At 38.3% G+C, this 15,930-nt stretch overlaps 2 protein-coding genes across 2 annotated transcripts in view; one reads left to right on the top strand and one right to left on the bottom strand.

The window, feature by feature from the left end:
- LOC125045414 overlaps positions 1 to 4,279 on the top strand; it is a 17,981-nt gene extending 13,702 nt beyond the window's left edge. Inside the window, exons 6-13 of the mRNA XM_047642632.1 lie at positions 1 to 151; positions 599 to 711; positions 869 to 1,109; positions 1,275 to 1,408; positions 1,701 to 1,825; positions 2,074 to 2,276; positions 2,454 to 2,663; positions 2,940 to 4,279. The exon at positions 1 to 151 is cut by the window's left edge and continues 33 nt beyond it. Coding sequence (XP_047498588.1) covers positions 1 to 151; positions 599 to 711; positions 869 to 1,109; positions 1,275 to 1,408; positions 1,701 to 1,825; positions 2,074 to 2,276; positions 2,454 to 2,663; positions 2,940 to 3,031 — 1,269 coding nt within the window. The 3' untranslated portion in view covers positions 3,032 to 4,279. The remainder of the gene's footprint in view (positions 152 to 598; positions 712 to 868; positions 1,110 to 1,274; positions 1,409 to 1,700; positions 1,826 to 2,073; positions 2,277 to 2,453; positions 2,664 to 2,939) is intronic.
- A 3,254-nt stretch (positions 4,280 to 7,533) lies between these two features.
- LOC125038491 overlaps positions 7,534 to 15,930 on the bottom strand; it is a 32,961-nt gene continuing 24,564 nt past the window's right edge. Inside the window, exons 3-8 of the mRNA XM_047631972.1 lie at positions 11,606 to 11,841; positions 11,361 to 11,465; positions 10,952 to 11,094; positions 10,274 to 10,462; positions 9,391 to 10,047; positions 7,534 to 9,113 (exon numbers count right to left, since the gene is read on the bottom strand). Coding sequence (XP_047487928.1) covers positions 8,837 to 9,113; positions 9,391 to 10,047; positions 10,274 to 10,462; positions 10,952 to 11,094; positions 11,361 to 11,465; positions 11,606 to 11,841 — 1,607 coding nt within the window. The 3' untranslated portion in view covers positions 7,534 to 8,836. The remainder of the gene's footprint in view (positions 9,114 to 9,390; positions 10,048 to 10,273; positions 10,463 to 10,951; positions 11,095 to 11,360; positions 11,466 to 11,605; positions 11,842 to 15,930) is intronic.

The following is a 15,930-nucleotide window of genomic DNA, read 5'->3' as shown; positions in this document are numbered from 1 at the left end:
GAAGTGGAGCAGAACCTGGAGGCGATGACGGAGGGCGAGGCCGTAGCGGAAACGGGAAGGACCTTCCACACCGCCGCCGCGCCCTTGCACGTGGCCCCTGAACACCTGCGTCACATGATGGACACTGTTTTCACCGTCGGGAGGAACCACGGTGAGTGGAACGCTGTAACGTGGCGTGGTTTACGGCAACTGAGGATTTTTTTTAAGCCGTGTTATCTCTGAAGTGAGGATTATATGTGGTTAATGCCATTAAACATGCAAAAAGGGCTCATTAGTAATGATGAAGTGATGAACTGTCGTTATGAAATAATGATGATAATGATGATGATGATGATGGTGATCATAACCGTGACAATAATAGTAACAAGACATATCCCTACTACTAATAATCGTAACAATAATAATAACAACAGTAAAACCTATGGTGATAATTATGATTATAATTATATAGATGACAGTGATGATGATAATATTAGAAATAACAATAATAATAACACATTCCTATAATAAGTAATCAATCCAATCCAATAAACTGCACCCAATCACCGAAAAAAAATAACACACGTATCCCTCTCTTTCCCAACTGTCCTTCTAAAAGAGACTTCTCCGCTGGACAAGTCGTCGGTCGTCCTTTACATCACGCAGAAATTTGATTCGCTTGGACTCATGGTCGTGGATCACGTTTTCTCCGCTGCTGAGTATATATTTTGGGTAAGTAGGGGGGAGGGAGGGAGAGAGAGGGAGAGAGAGGGAGAGGGAGAGGGAGAGAGAGAGAGCGAGAGAGAAGAGGGGAAGAAGAAAGAGAGAGGGGAATGAATAAAGAAAAAAAAAGTGGTCTCCCCTCATGCAAAATTTAAACCCCTCCCAGTTCGACCAGCCGCTGCAGGGCGTGAATATCATCGGCATTTTGGCCGGCGAAACCTGGGGCACGGCTGACGACAAACCGATAATCCTCGGGGCACACATGGACACGGTGCCCGGGACCCCTGGCTTCGACGACAACGGGTCCGGCTTGGCTGCTCTCGTGGAGGCGGCCCGAGTCCTCGCCACGAGCGGCTGCTCCTTCCGCCACTCCATCTTCTTCGTCGCTTTCGATCTGGAGGAGCTCGGTAAGTTTATTATTGTGATTTTTTTATTTGTTATAATGAACACTCTGCTGGATAAACTTTCTCTTCTAAGACTACAGTTCTGAATCTTAACTAAGCAATTATTTTCTCGCGATTGAAGGCTTCGAAGATTTGAATAACAAACTATCTATCCCTGTTTTCCCTAAGGCACCCAGGGTTCTGCGATGTTCGTGAAGGATTATCTCACCGGGAGTATCATGGACAAATTCGGGATCACGGAAATCACAGGCGCTTTCGTTGTTGATTGTATCGCCAACTGGGATCCAACACCAGGCAGTCAAGTAAGGCATGATAAGCGAATTTGTTAATAATTAGCTTTGCAAATAATTATTTTCCTCCAGAAAAATGCCCCGCGCCCCTGATTACTGTTTTGTTTTGTTAAATTGAGTGGAAAAGAAGTATAGATGCTTAGAACCCCATCCATCCCGTTTTTACAAAGATGCTTACTGCAATACAAGTATTATTATTAGTAGTAGTAGTAGTATTTAATTACCTGTCTGCTCTCTCTCAATATCAGCCTTGAATACCCCTACCCCTACCCCCTTTAAATAATATGCCATACCGTTTCCATAGGATTTCCCGCCGACATGGGCTGCCTACCTTCCCGACAATGCGCGTAGTATCGAGAGCCACAACTTCACGGGTGATTTTACTGGAATCCTTTACCGATCCCAGGTCGATGGGCAGTTAGCTAATACGTGAGTTATCATTGTTGTTCTTTGATCATATGCTATGAATGATCAATGTTTTAGTATTGGCTTACCCCTTTGTGATCATGGCGAATTTCGGCGATCAATCTTTCAGTCAAATAAGTTCTGCCCATACACATAATCTTTTGCATGACTAAGCCTTTGTTTGGGGTAAAAAATGCATAAAACTAAACGGTACTTCTGCGCCCATTTTCCTCTTACTCAACTAAACTTATCCACATTTTGCGTCTTGGAAGGTTGTCACGTTATTACAACGACCTCGGCCATGACCACTATCGTCTGGAGATGATGGGTCTGCAGGAACTGGGCGCTGAAATGCCCAACGCGACGGTTCTCAAAAACCACTTCGACTTCATACGCTCTGACCACGTCCGCTTCTGGTACCTTAACGACACAAATAACACGCCGTCCATGCCTGCCGTGCTTATTACCGACATGGGTGAGTCACCCAAAGCTTGGTTATTTAATAGTAATTTATGTCAGAACAACTGCTTTTGCTTGTTTACACTTTATAAATTATGAATTGTGTCCCTAATGTTCAGATTCAATAAAGAACTTTCCAATGGTGATGCTGAGAGAACACCAGATTCACATATTTCTTCCTTTTGCACTTCAGGTCCTTATCGCGGACGCATGAGACAGTGTTACCATCAAGCGTGTGATGACGCAGAGACAGGCTTCAGCAACCTGGGCCTCGTTACGAAGGTCACACAAGCATTGGTCTGGACTCTTGCCGACCTTGCTAAAGGGAGATGCGGTCCACGTGGAAGGCTGTCTGTGCCCACGCTTTTCGCACTCTTGGGCAGCACATCCAGGCAGTCTTTGGGTAAGTTTGGGTGAAATGTAATTAATGATTCATGTTTGCACCTTCCATCTATTCCAAATACCCGTCAATACCACTTGGTAAGGATTAATTTTTTTTTTTTTTCCATTAGATATATTATCATCGCTTTCTCTATCATCAGGCAATACTAAAATCAAAAGTATTCGACAGGTGTATCTCCCTCCACGAGAACTAATCCTTCTATTTCTCCCAGAAGTCATCCATTCCAACGTGTCCGCATAATTGAGCGAGAAATTAATGTAGCTTATCACCTTTCAGACCAGAAAATGCCCATCGCCTCCATCCAGGACGCCATGGAGATTCTGCACTTCCTGGGTCTCCTCCCACCAGTGGAGACACAGCCCACGTGATAAGAATCGTCTGCTGCTTTGCCCCACTTCCCACTGGCTACTTGTTTGTGTATATATAATTGTCCAGTCCACTATTTTTTTTTACTCGATCAGGGAATTTAAAAAGTAGCAAGAGTGAGAAAACGTCCAGGTGCAAGTTACTGCCTTGTGTAGAGTAAGGTATATACAATTATTTATAGTAAGATATTTAAGCTTAGATATTTAAGTATACAGATCTAAGTTTCACAGTGACACTGACCTTTGCACTTAATTAGAATATATTCAATCCATGGAGCTTTGGGGCCAATTCTGACTAAATTACGAGACCTTGTATCCTAATAATAGTTAAATGAAAGACCACTGTATAAATCATGGTGACTACTTACATGGATGACGAGGTTCATTTGAAAATTACTCGTGTAACTGAAGCCCAGTCTAAAATCATAAAAAGTTAGCTGTATTGCAACATAATTCAGGAAACTTTTACTTTTCCCTCAGTGCATGTAATGCCTGTGTAATACATAGCTAGTGAAGTTATCTTCATAGGAAATAGGATCTGCACCCGATGAACTCTTGTTCTCAGCATTCACAATGCAAACCTTTCCTTTCATGTTCCAAAAACAATTTTTACAATTGTTATTATAGAATATACCTGCTGGACAGGATTTTAGATTTATGAATACATATATTGTGTGTATGTTTACATAAATACTATTCATACAATCAAGCATTGCACACCACACATACTAATGCATGAAGTTTTCCAACTGTAAATGGTGAGAGAAGTATACAAAAATAATAACTTCACGAGTATAATTCACTGTATATTTATTTATTTTCATTGTGAATACAGCATTTATTATATACAATTTTTATTTTTAAGTTGAGCAATCCACTCATTTTGTGAATTTATTCTTGCATACTTTCCTCATCAAACAGGCAGAAAAGGAAAAAAGTGAAGTGGCACGAATGAGAGAACATGATTCCACAATGCAAGACATGTGACTGACCTTTAATTTAACATTTCACAAGTATTTTACATTTTCCTAATGAAGATGTTATATAGCAAAATTAATAACATATGCAATGTGGAGTTAATCATTCTCAGCCATACTCTTTCTACATTTGCCTTACAGATTCATATGTCAACAAATTCTCATCTAATGTAAACAGCAAGGAGCAGAAAGAGTACAAATGATTAAATGAAACACACACAAATTATGTTACTTTATTACATGATGTTTTACAATAAATAGTCAATCAATACAATTTTCTGTGTTTTCCATGTAGAACTTTTATTTGATTACAGCACCAGATCACATCCTAAAAAAAATTGCAGCAGGCAATCTTTGACACTGAAGAGATGAACAATGTGAAAACGGCAACACAGATATTCAGAGGTTACCATATCTCATGGGAATTTACAATCAACTACTATTCTTAATGTAGTCATTCTGGTCTCATGATGTAATACAAATGACCATCAGTAGTTTTAACAAGGTTTGGAGTATTTTTTACAAAGTCTTTTTTGGATATGATCCCTATCTGAAGTTTACCTCACTGGTTTACATTTGCATGATCAAAAACTACCAGTCTGAAGGTTTGTGTTTTGGTTTGCCCATGGCATACCTGATGTAATTTGTTCCAACTTTTGTGATTATTGCTTCAATTTTCAGCTTTTGAGCAGAAAGTGGTAAATTTCAATTGCAAGCAGCAAGTTCTGGTTAACTGCAATATCAAGACCACATATAAAGCACTAGTCAAATTAATATTACATATCACACTATGTATTACCTCTTTAAAATCCCTAATTTAGCAGGAACCTAAAGGTGGCACCAAAGACAAGTCTAGCTAGTCTACAGGCCATGGTGAAGACTACATGCATCAAGATGAGGCACTGGTGCTTTGCTATGGCTTATGAAAAAATGCCAGTGACATGCAAATCATATCTGTTTAATGTCTCATACTTTTTAATATTTTTTTTTTTTCTCACAAAGTACGTTACTTCTCTGAATGAAGGAATCATCAAAAGCCATAGTGTGCCTAGCACCTTAGACCTTAGCCATCTGCATCTTAGAGGTGTTTACTTTTACAAATGTATTATCATCACATTTATACATGTCCATGTAATAATGACACTAGACATATGACACACCTCCTTAACTGCTTCACTGTAAACATACATAAGTACTGGGGGTTATATGGTGTACAGTATATCAAAGAAACTTTCCAATCTAACATGAAGTTGAGGTACATTTTGCACTCTCTGTCGCAATGACTGGAAACATCTTAGACATCCATATTGTACAATGTGTTAAATACTTTATAAACAGAAAGGCTATCCAGTCAAGTCTTGTAAATGAAAACACATCATGAAATTCTTGGATATCATAACACACTGTAGCTGAAGTACCTAACCCATACTTGAATGTATTTCTTGACAATCTTGAGATTATTCAATATTCAAATACTGCATTCTGATATATCAATTCTTTAGTTACACTAATCACCAATTAGTGAGAAAAAAGTAATTACATCTGTGATAACATGGAAATTGAGTGACATTTACCAATTTTATGGAAATTAAACGAGAGAAAGACACAGTTTGGTGAGAGTAACCGAATAACTTTATGGCAAGAGTAGGCTTATCTAATAGTTTCACGCCGGCAGTTAGTACCTTACTTAGTAAACACTACAAAAATAATAGCTACTTTGCTTTTTTATTCTTGCTTTTTTTTCATGCTATCTATTACCTTGCTAGATACATTTTTTTTTCTAGAATAGCTACCAACTTCTTTGATTTCTCAGAGAGAATTACCGACTACTTCTGGAAGTTACATAACTAAATATATAGATACTTGTACAAGCATCTAGTTATTATTTTGGCAAAGGTTAGATACTAGCTTAACTTGGTTTTACGTAGGAAGGTGCACCAGAATATGAAAAAGGGATAAAACCCCGAAATACATCCTCTACTAAAATAGCACCTCTATCTTCCAAGAATGAAAAGAGAGAGAGGAAAAAAATATAAGAATATGAACTGATAAATATGAAGAATCACCTTACTTTTCAATCAAGTATTTGTGTGGGACATAAGTTGTCTATTTCCTTTCATCCTCCTTCTTCAATTGACAGGAATAAGAAGGGAAGAATTAAAGAAAATGACATAACCCCTTTTACTTTGTCTTTCCTCTTTATTCCAAATTTCCCATCCATCAAGGATTATCTAGACTTTCCATTAATTTTCCATCAAAAAGCACCACTCCTGTGATTCTAATAGAAAACATCTATAATATCCATAGTCTTATGGTAACTAAGGTTTTCTGGAACACTTGAATGAAATAGCTTGTTAGACTCATCTAGCCTACTATAAATGATAACTGCAACAAACAACCAATATCCTTGGTAAAGATTAGGAAATAAAGTTTTTCAGTGTTGTTCTTGCTTTCAGTAACTTTTCAGTCCACTAAAATTATAAAAATGTTTTCAGGGCTAGTAAATGAAAAGGACACACCTCATGAATTCACTAAAAATAATGTGATGGTCTATATCTGAGGATGTCGAATACTACACTGATAAAACACATAATTCCTCTAACCCTATTAGTACAGGAACCGTTAAAGCAGGATTACTCTAAACACGTACACAAGCATGGTGACACTCCTTCGCACCGACGTACTTATGAGTGGTGGCTCACCTCCTTGTGATCCTTAATACTAGAACTTTGGCCAAGCTATTATTTATGTCTTCGGATCATATGATCACCATATTATGTAAATTTTAAAACTAAAAAACAAAAATAATTTTCTGTAAATATAAAACAAAACAAAAACTGGAATAAACCACAACAAAATTATCAATCTACAGGCATATGATTTATCAACTAAATCTCCACTTTGAGAATGTAAGAGATTTGGCTTCTTTGTGATTGAAAATCACACATGAAAAGAACATTTTTTTCTAAATCCTCTAACATAAATCTCTAAGTATACTGTAATTTAAAACAAGATACATTTCATGAAAAAAAGTTTATACATATAAATGACAGAGTCCTAAAAGCTTACCTTACTTGCTTAACTTTCTCAGCAGATCCTAGGTGGAATGCAAGGCCATGATGAAAAATAGCCTCAAATAACAATGAACACCACACAAAAATAATGCATAGACAGCCAGGAAAGGAAAGGGAAGGAAAGAAGGAAGGAAGTGAAAAAGAGGAAAAAGAAAAATGAAGAAAAGAAAAGAAAAGAAAAAAAGAAAAAGAGAGAGAGAGAGAGAGAGAGAGAGAGAGAGAGAGAGAGAGAGAGAGAGAGAGAGAGAGAGAGAGAGAGAGAGAGAGAGAGAGAGAGAGAGAGAGAGAGAGGAGAGAGAGAGAGAGAGAGAGAGAGAGAGAGAGAGAGAGAGAGAGAGAGAGAGAGAGAGAGAGAGAGAGAGAGAGAGAGAGAGAGAGAGAGAGAGAGAGAGAGAGAGAGAGAGAGAGAGAGAGAGAGAGAGAGAGAGAGAGAGAGACCGGTGAGAGAGAGAGAGACCGGTGAGAGAGAGAGAGACCGGTGAGAGAGAGAGAGAGTAACAGATGGAGGGGAAAAAAAAAAAAAAAAAATTAGCTCCATTATTCTATACCAAAACTGACATGTCATATTGTTCCTGGATCTATATATGTAAGTATTGAAAAATAAATATTCAGTAATGATTTCTCACACTGTAAACATACTGATAAGGTATTCTGAAAAAAAGTTAATTATGCTATTAATCTTGTAAGATGTGACGACGTAGTACATACATTAAAATTCTGCTTATCAAGTTCAATTTCTTTCATTTCTTTTTTCAATACATGTTTTACATTTGCATTAATGTTAAAAGAAAACATGCTGGCCTTCTAGGAGTTTCTCAAATGCTTACTAGTATTTTAATGTCAATCCTACACTTATGAAGTCTATCCCTTTTAAAGAACACTGATTACATATTTGGCACATTCATAAGACATCAATTAATGTTGCTTTTCAAACACTTCCAAAAACATATTTTATGACTTTCTTTCAATCTTTAAAGTCATAAAAAATCTCTACCTATATCTATATTTGCATCCATCCGATGCATAGAAACCTAAATTTTTGAAAAAGAAATTAATATACAACTACAAATTGGCCTCATAAGATTCTTTTGCCACTTGCAACAACATGAAGCATAAACTAGTATCACCAAATAAAAGCATTGTTCCTCTTTGAACAAGCTACATTCAACAGTGAAGAAAAAATAAACAAAATCATCTTCTCTTCACACCCATAACAACGCTCATCACCAACTTCTCTACTCTTTTGCAGAGGAGAGCAATCTTAGCACCACATAGCACCTTTCTCCATTTTACTCCCAATAACAAGCTATAACATACTGCTTTTCTCTCAATTCTTCAAGTTATTCAGAAGCATAAAATAAATCATACAAATACACAGAATCTCCTTCTACTCAATAACTACCATCTATAAAGGCATATTAAGAAATACCCTCTAAATCATACATTTAATCAAACATTAATAAGGACATCTAAATATTTTGATTTTTTTAAATACATACTTTTGTATTTTCTTTCAAGAGCTTCTTTCCTTGAAATTGCTTTAATACTTTGATAAAGAAGCCTATTAAGCCAATACTGTATAATAAATTCCAGAAATTTTATTCTCCTAAACATTAAAGGCAAACGATATCTACTTGCTCCCATTCTACAAAATAGTCTCACATATTCAGACTACAAAATCAACTGTTTACATATATATGGAATATAAAATAATAACATCAAATGAATATGCAAATGAAATATTACTCTTGCTGAAATCAAGATTCCCAACCCGAGTCAGAATCGGGAGGGCCCCAGTCCCAGTTCTCCGCAGGGTTCACTATCCCTTCCCCCAACGAAGGCAATTCCTCAGGGCTCGACCAGTCTCCACCTTCCCAGTCCTCTTCATCTTCCCCTTCTACTTCCTCCTCCTGCTGCTCAAGGTTCTCTATGGTTTCAGCACTTGAGGAATCTGAATCTTCAAAGAGCTGGACTTTGCCTTGCCATCTTGTTCCCTCACCTTCTACCTCAAAGCACTCTTCTTCCACAGCAAGCCTAAAAAGAATACTTAGATACTGATAAGCCTATTCTAAATATATCAAACATAATGAAAGAAATTCTCCACCAGAGATGTTTTACCCAAATCTCTTTTGAACGTAAGAATTTCTGAAAAAGCGTATCGCACAAAAATCACATATCCTGCATATAACCATAGAACCCTTTCATACTAGATTTACTTTAATTTAAGAAATTTACTCACCCAGGAGGAAGGAAGAAGCAAGGGTCTTAAATAATACTCACATGAGTCCAGAACATAGGGCTTAAATCTTACCTTATAATAGATGTCTCTATTGTGTGGTCATGGCCTAGGTTCACCCAGGCTGAAAGGGCAACCATGGATATCACTGCATATTTATTTGCTACAATCGTAAACGCATGTTCGTTCTCCTCTAACACCTTCTGGCTTATGTCCTCCTCTCTCTCTGCATGATTCACTCGAAAGGAGACTGGGTCCTCTTTGTTAAATTCAAAGTCACAATTCAAGTTAGCAATCTGATTTCTTCCTCCAATGAGCTCCTTTGCTTCATCCTGACACTCGATGTACGACGAGTCTGGTGAGCCGCCCTCCCGCAAGTACCGTAACAATGAATGAAACTGAGCAATGGCATGGTCTCTATCCTTTTCACTCTGGGTTCGTCTGTCATAGGGATAGATATATTTGGCAAGCATCTTGAATGCACTGGGTTCTGTTATTCCTGGTGACAGGATGTAACCTCCATTACTATAACTAGTATTTGGTGATAATTTACTTATATCTTCAGCATTGAGCCGTAAGTAGTTATTCATAGAGAGAGATAGTGCCTCTTCCTCATCGGTGGTCATTCGAAAAAAGAAAGCTGCCTGTGAACAATAATCTCCATCTGGCCCAAGTCCACACCCTGAGTATTCAACAGTGTAGCTACCAGTAGTCTGTATGATGCTCTGGCACCTGTACATAAAAATACATATATTAATCATACAATATGTTTTCTATAAATTTTTGGAATGTTACCATAAAGGAAGAAATGTTAATCAGAAGATAAGTATCAAGATGACAGATCTCAGTAACATCTGTTACCAATTTCTTTTTGCATATTCCTAAAAATATATTCTTTTGCAACATAAAAAATCAATGAAAGTACTTTTATAGGATTAAAAACAAAGTATCAACAAACCACATCTGAAATTCCTTTGACGTCCATTCAAACTTGTGGTCCCAGTGTCGGAATGTCCCCGGAATGAATTTCGGGATGTGTTTGTTGAAATCTGCATTTGGCGTGGTGATGATGACCAACTTTGGCCGTATCCTATGAAACACACAGTTCACCAGAGCTGGCAGATCCCATTCTTGCATGTGCTCTATCCTGCATTCAACAACAACAAAAATTGTCTTACCACTTTTAACAGACTGAAAAGTAATGACAAATTAAGAAAAAAGGTGTATACTGTATTAATCCTTTTCAACCTAATGGTAATGTGTAAATGTACTGTCTACTCTTGTTTTGTTTCCACACATGATGGCTCCGCAAGTGCTCTGCCACCAAGCAGTCAATTAGCAGGCCCTACATGGCTTCCCCTGATTCCCCTTTAACTGAGTTTTGCTGTTTTTCCTAGTGCTATTAATATCAATGCTTATACTTTCATTATTGCCATTATAATTATAATGCTATTAACAATACTGACAGAAATATAAAATTAAAAAGAACACTGAATTCTGAAATGCCAAGAAAATGGTAAACTAGTTACAACTAGTAACTGACTTCTAGGAGGATGGCATGGATCAGGTCATCTTGTGTCAATGGGTTAAGTCACAATGCATTATGATAACCTACTTTGAAATTTGATGTACTTACAGTTCAATCATGGTCACCACTTCAGCTCCTAGCAATACTGGGTCACAAAACCTTACGTCACCACACACCATTCGGACAGTCAGTGGGTTGGAACGCAACACTAAATGGTCAGACGTGAAAGGCTTGATTTTGTACTCATTATCCTGGAAAATACAAATTACGCTCAAGTCATGAACTCACTATCCTTCATTTTGGTAATTTACTTTTCTCCTTCATATCTCCCATAAAATCAAAATCATCTGCATGATTTCTGCTAATTTTATTTCTTTATTTTTTTTTTTTATAATACATGTTTGATTATTTATCCCCCTAAAAATCTGACTGCTGCCTTTACATCAACATCTATATTGTGAATACAAAATGTAAGCAATAAATTTAATAAAAAATATTTCTAAATGAACTTCCTTGCCTGCATTTTCTGGCCATCCTTATCAACCAGCACAACCTCTCTGATACCTGGAATCTCACGAAGGTACTTAAAGAAACCCAACTCAGCACTCCCCATGTCCACAACCTAAGATGGAAATTACCAAGTAAAATACTGTATCATATCATATCATATATCATAAAAACTGTCATAATTATACAAAAACAACAGTATCAATTATATCAACCTAGAGAAAATTAAATGAGAAAGAATTTCACACAACTAACCTTCATAAAGGACCCATTACTAATTTCTTTAATCTTGCTCTTTACCATTTCATACCGCTGCCTGTAAAGGGGCGGCGAGAACACAATAGCATCGTTATAGATAAAGAGCGTCCCACAGCCGCTGTCAACAACCTTGGGATTCTCTGCCTTCTGCTCCCTGGCCAGAGCTCCCCCATTATTCACACCTAAGGATGCTAAATAGAGAAAACTTTTAGTGGGAAGTGATCCTACGAAATCTGGGGGATGAAGAGTGTGTTTATGTAAGCAAACTATGCCCATACAGAAATCTGTTGAAATTGATTAATAAGAAAGAGGAGGACAAGATCCAGGAAGAGAAGGAGGAGGAGGAGACAGAGAGCGAAACAGAGGAGGAGGAAGAGCAGGAAGAGGAGGAGGAAGAGCAGGAAGAGGTGGAGATTGAGGAAATGGAGGAGGAGATGGAGAGCAAAGAAGAAGAAGAAGAAGAGGAGGAGGAGGAGGAGGAGATGGAGAGCAAAGAAGAGGAGGAAAAGATTGAAGAGGAAAAGGTCAAGTGGGAAAAGGAGGAAGAGGAAGAGGAAAGAAAGGAAGAAGGAGGAGGAGGTAAGCAAAGTAAAGAATTGATGGGATAAAATAAAGATGAATGTGAAAAGGGAGAACAGGTTAAAGCATGAAAAAGTGCTAGTGAGAAAAATGAAAAAGTGTGAAAGAACATTAGCTAAAATATATGGAAGAGGAAAAGCTATAATGATAAAAAAGTTAAAATAAATTATAGAAAGTAGAAGGGAAATGACTACTATGACTAAGAGAGAAAAGGAGAAAGAGAGAAAGAGAGAAAGAGAGAGAGAGAGAAAGAGAGAGAGAGAGAAAGAGAAAGAGAAAGAGAGAGAGAGAGAGAGAGAGAGAGAGAGAGAGAGAGAGAGAGAGAGAGAGAGAGAGAGAGCAAGAGAGAGAGAGTAGAGAGAGAGTGGAGAGAGAGAGAGAGAGAGAGAGAGAGAGAGAGAGAGAGAGAGAGAGAGAGAGAGAGAGAGAGAGTGAGAGTGAGAGGGAGAGGGAGGGAGAGATAGAGAGAGAGAGAGAGAGAGAGAGAGAGAGAGAGAGAGAGAGAGAGAGAGAGAGAGAGAGAGAGGGAGAGAGAGAGAGAGAGAGAGAGAGAGAGAGAGAGAGAGAGAGAGAGAGAGAGAGAGAGAGAAAGAGAGAGAGAGGGAGAGAGAGAGAGAGAGAGAAAGAGAGAGAAGTGGAGAGGAGAGGAGAGGAGAGAAGAGGGAGGGAGGGAGAGAGAGAGGAGAGGAGAGGGAGGGTGGGAAAGGGAGAGAGAGAGAGAGAGAGAGAGAGAGAGAGTGAGAGAGGAGAGAAGAGAGAGAGAGAGGAGAGGAGAGAGAGAGAGAGAGAGAGAGAGAAGTGGAGAGGAGAGGAGAGGAGAGAAGAGGGAGGGAGGGGAGAGAGAGAGGAGAGGAGAGGGAGGGTGGGAGGGAAGAGAGGAGAGAGAGAGAGAGAAGAGAGAGGAGAGAGATGAGAAGTGGGTTTTAGTGAGAGAGAGAGAGAGTGGAGAGAGAGAGGATTGAGAGGGAGAGGGAGGGTGGAGCAGAGGATGCGAGAGGGAGGAGAGAGGAGATGAGATCGAGAGGGGATGAGAGAGAGAGAGGAGGGCAGAACGAATGAGCGAGAGAGAGAGGGGTTGGAGACGAGGAGTAGTGGAGAAGAGGGAGAAGAGGGATTTAATGGGAAGTAGAGAGGGGATGAGGGGAGGAGAGAGATGAGAGTCGATTCGAGAGAGAGAGAGCGATCGGGGTGAGATGAGAAGAGAGAGTTGCGAGGAGGGGTGGAGAGAGAGGAGAGGGGGACTTGTATTGTTTTCGAGGAGTTGAGAGGAGAGAGAGGGTGGATGAGAAGAGGAGAGAGAGACGATTGAGAGGAGGACGGAGAGAGGGGAGAGAGAGAGGAGGAGAGGAGAGGATGAGATGAGGTGATGTGAGAGATTGGATTGAGGAAATAATGAGAGGAGGGGATGAGAGGATGATGAGAGAGAGACGAGAGAGATGTAGAGATTGTTTATGAAAGTATTGGAGAGAGAGAAGATGCGATAGGGAGAGGAGAGACGGAGAGTAGTGAAATTGAGGAAAGATGAGCGGAGTGAGGAATTAAACGAGAGAGAGAAAGAGAGGGAAGGTGAGAGAGAGAACGAGGAGAGCGGACCTGAGAGAGAGAAAGACGAGAGGTCAAGGGAGATGAGAACGATCGAGAGGGAGTTGAGATGATCGGAGGATGAGTAGAGAGAGAGAAAGATAGAGGGATGGAATCTGAGAGATGAGGGCAAGAGAGAGGAGAGAGAGAGGAAAGAGAATAGGAGTGAGCGGGAAAATAGTGAGGAGAGCGATGAGGATGAGGAGGAGGAGAGAGATGAAGAGAGAGTGAGGAGGGGGGGGCGATTGAGGGAGGGGAAGAGAGAGAGAGGGAGGGTGTTGATATGAGAATAGGTAGGGGAAGGGAGAGCGAAAGCGTGAGTAGGGAAGACGAGATGAGATTGTTAGAGAGATGCGAGAGAGACAAGAGAGAGACAGAGGGGGAAGAGAGGGAGGGAGGGACAGGTAGGGAGGGTAGGGTATTGAGAGGAGTAGAGAGAGGAGAGATAGGGAGAGAAGAAGAACGGGCGTGAGAGGAGGGAATGAGAGAGAGAGGCACGATGAGAGAAAAGATGAAGAGAGAGAGTTGGTTGTAGAGAGCGAGAGAGAGAAGATTTTATTTGAGATAGTCCGACTGTGATATTATTGAGAGAGAGAGAGTATAGATCGAGAGTAAGTAAATAGATGATAGGATTGTAGAGGTAAAAGTTTGGAAGATGGAAGGAAAGATGTGAGAGAGCGGGAAAGTGAGTGCGGAGAGAGATGGAACGAGAGTAAGACGAGAGACGACGATGGGAAAAGAGTGAGAGAGATAAGAGGGGAATAAGACGGGAGAGAGGGAAAGAGAGAGAGAGAGATGAGGAGTGAGAGAGATAGGAGAGCCTAGAGGTGGATAGAGGAGGATGAGAGAGAGAGAGGGGACGAGAGAGTATAGAGAGGAGTGGAGGGGGGGAGGAGAGAGAGAGGAGGGGGGTGGAGATGGAGGGAGAGAGAGAGAGAGAGAGAGAATGAGAGAGAGACGAGAAGAGAGTAACAAGAGGAGAGAGGAGATAGGAGAGTGGAGGAGATAGAGAGAGATGAGAGAGAGGGGAGAGAGAGAAGTATAGGAGAGAGGGTCGAGAGATGAGAGAAGGAGAAGGGAGTGAGGGGAGAGAGAGAGAGATTGTAAGAGAAGATTGGGGGAGGAGTAGAGAGAGAGGAGGGAGAGAGAAGACGATGATGGTATGATATAGAGATCGATGATATTATATTTATTATATGATTAGAAATAGATGGGTGAGATGGAGATAGATGGATTTTTAGTATAAATCTATTTATATGTAGCTACGTATGATGCTGGTAGTGAGCTATATCTTGTATCTATTCTATTTATGATCGTTTATTTATTTATGTTATTTTTTCTATAGTTATTCATATATGTATTTTCTATATATTCTTATTATAAAATAATTATAGTTATATATTATTCTATATTCTAACTATTATCAATATCTATTATATATATAAAATATATATCGTATATCTAAAAACAAATATATTGAACATTATACTATATCTCACTTCTATTCTTGAAATCTATATGTATAACATAATATTATAAATTATATTATATTATATTATTAAACAATATCTATATACTTATCTATCACATATTCTTATAATTACTTACTTTATATATCTAAACTATATTCATATATCTAAATATATATATATATATAAATATATATTATTTTCTTCTCTCCTCCTCTAAAATCTATATTATATATACTATACCTATATATTCACTCTCTTATATTAAATATCCATATATAGTAATATCTAACTATATATTATATATATATTAAATAACATATAGTTTATCTATATTCCTAATATCGAATCTATATTATCTTCTATCATTATACTCTAATTATATCTCATCTATTTTTAACTTATTTATATTATCCTATATATATATACTATCTTATATCTATGTATATATAACTATCTTATATATTTACTATATCTATATTAATATATCTATAGTCATCTATATATATTATATCATATATCTTTATATTTATTACTATTTCGTATTATTTTTCTATCCTATATCTGATTATATCTATATTATATCTAAAAATCTTATATATATATTATATTCTATATTAGTATATCTTTAATTAGGTAGACGAGAGATTGTTACTTTTTATTGTATCTATTATTTAATATTTCTTTTACGTT

This window comes from Penaeus chinensis, chromosome 3, assembly GCF_019202785.1.
Source record: "Penaeus chinensis breed Huanghai No. 1 chromosome 3, ASM1920278v2, whole genome shotgun sequence".
In the NCBI taxonomy this organism is placed as follows: domain Eukaryota; kingdom Metazoa; phylum Arthropoda; class Malacostraca; order Decapoda; family Penaeidae; genus Penaeus; species Penaeus chinensis.
This window is presented reverse-complemented; position numbering and strand designations above follow the sequence as displayed.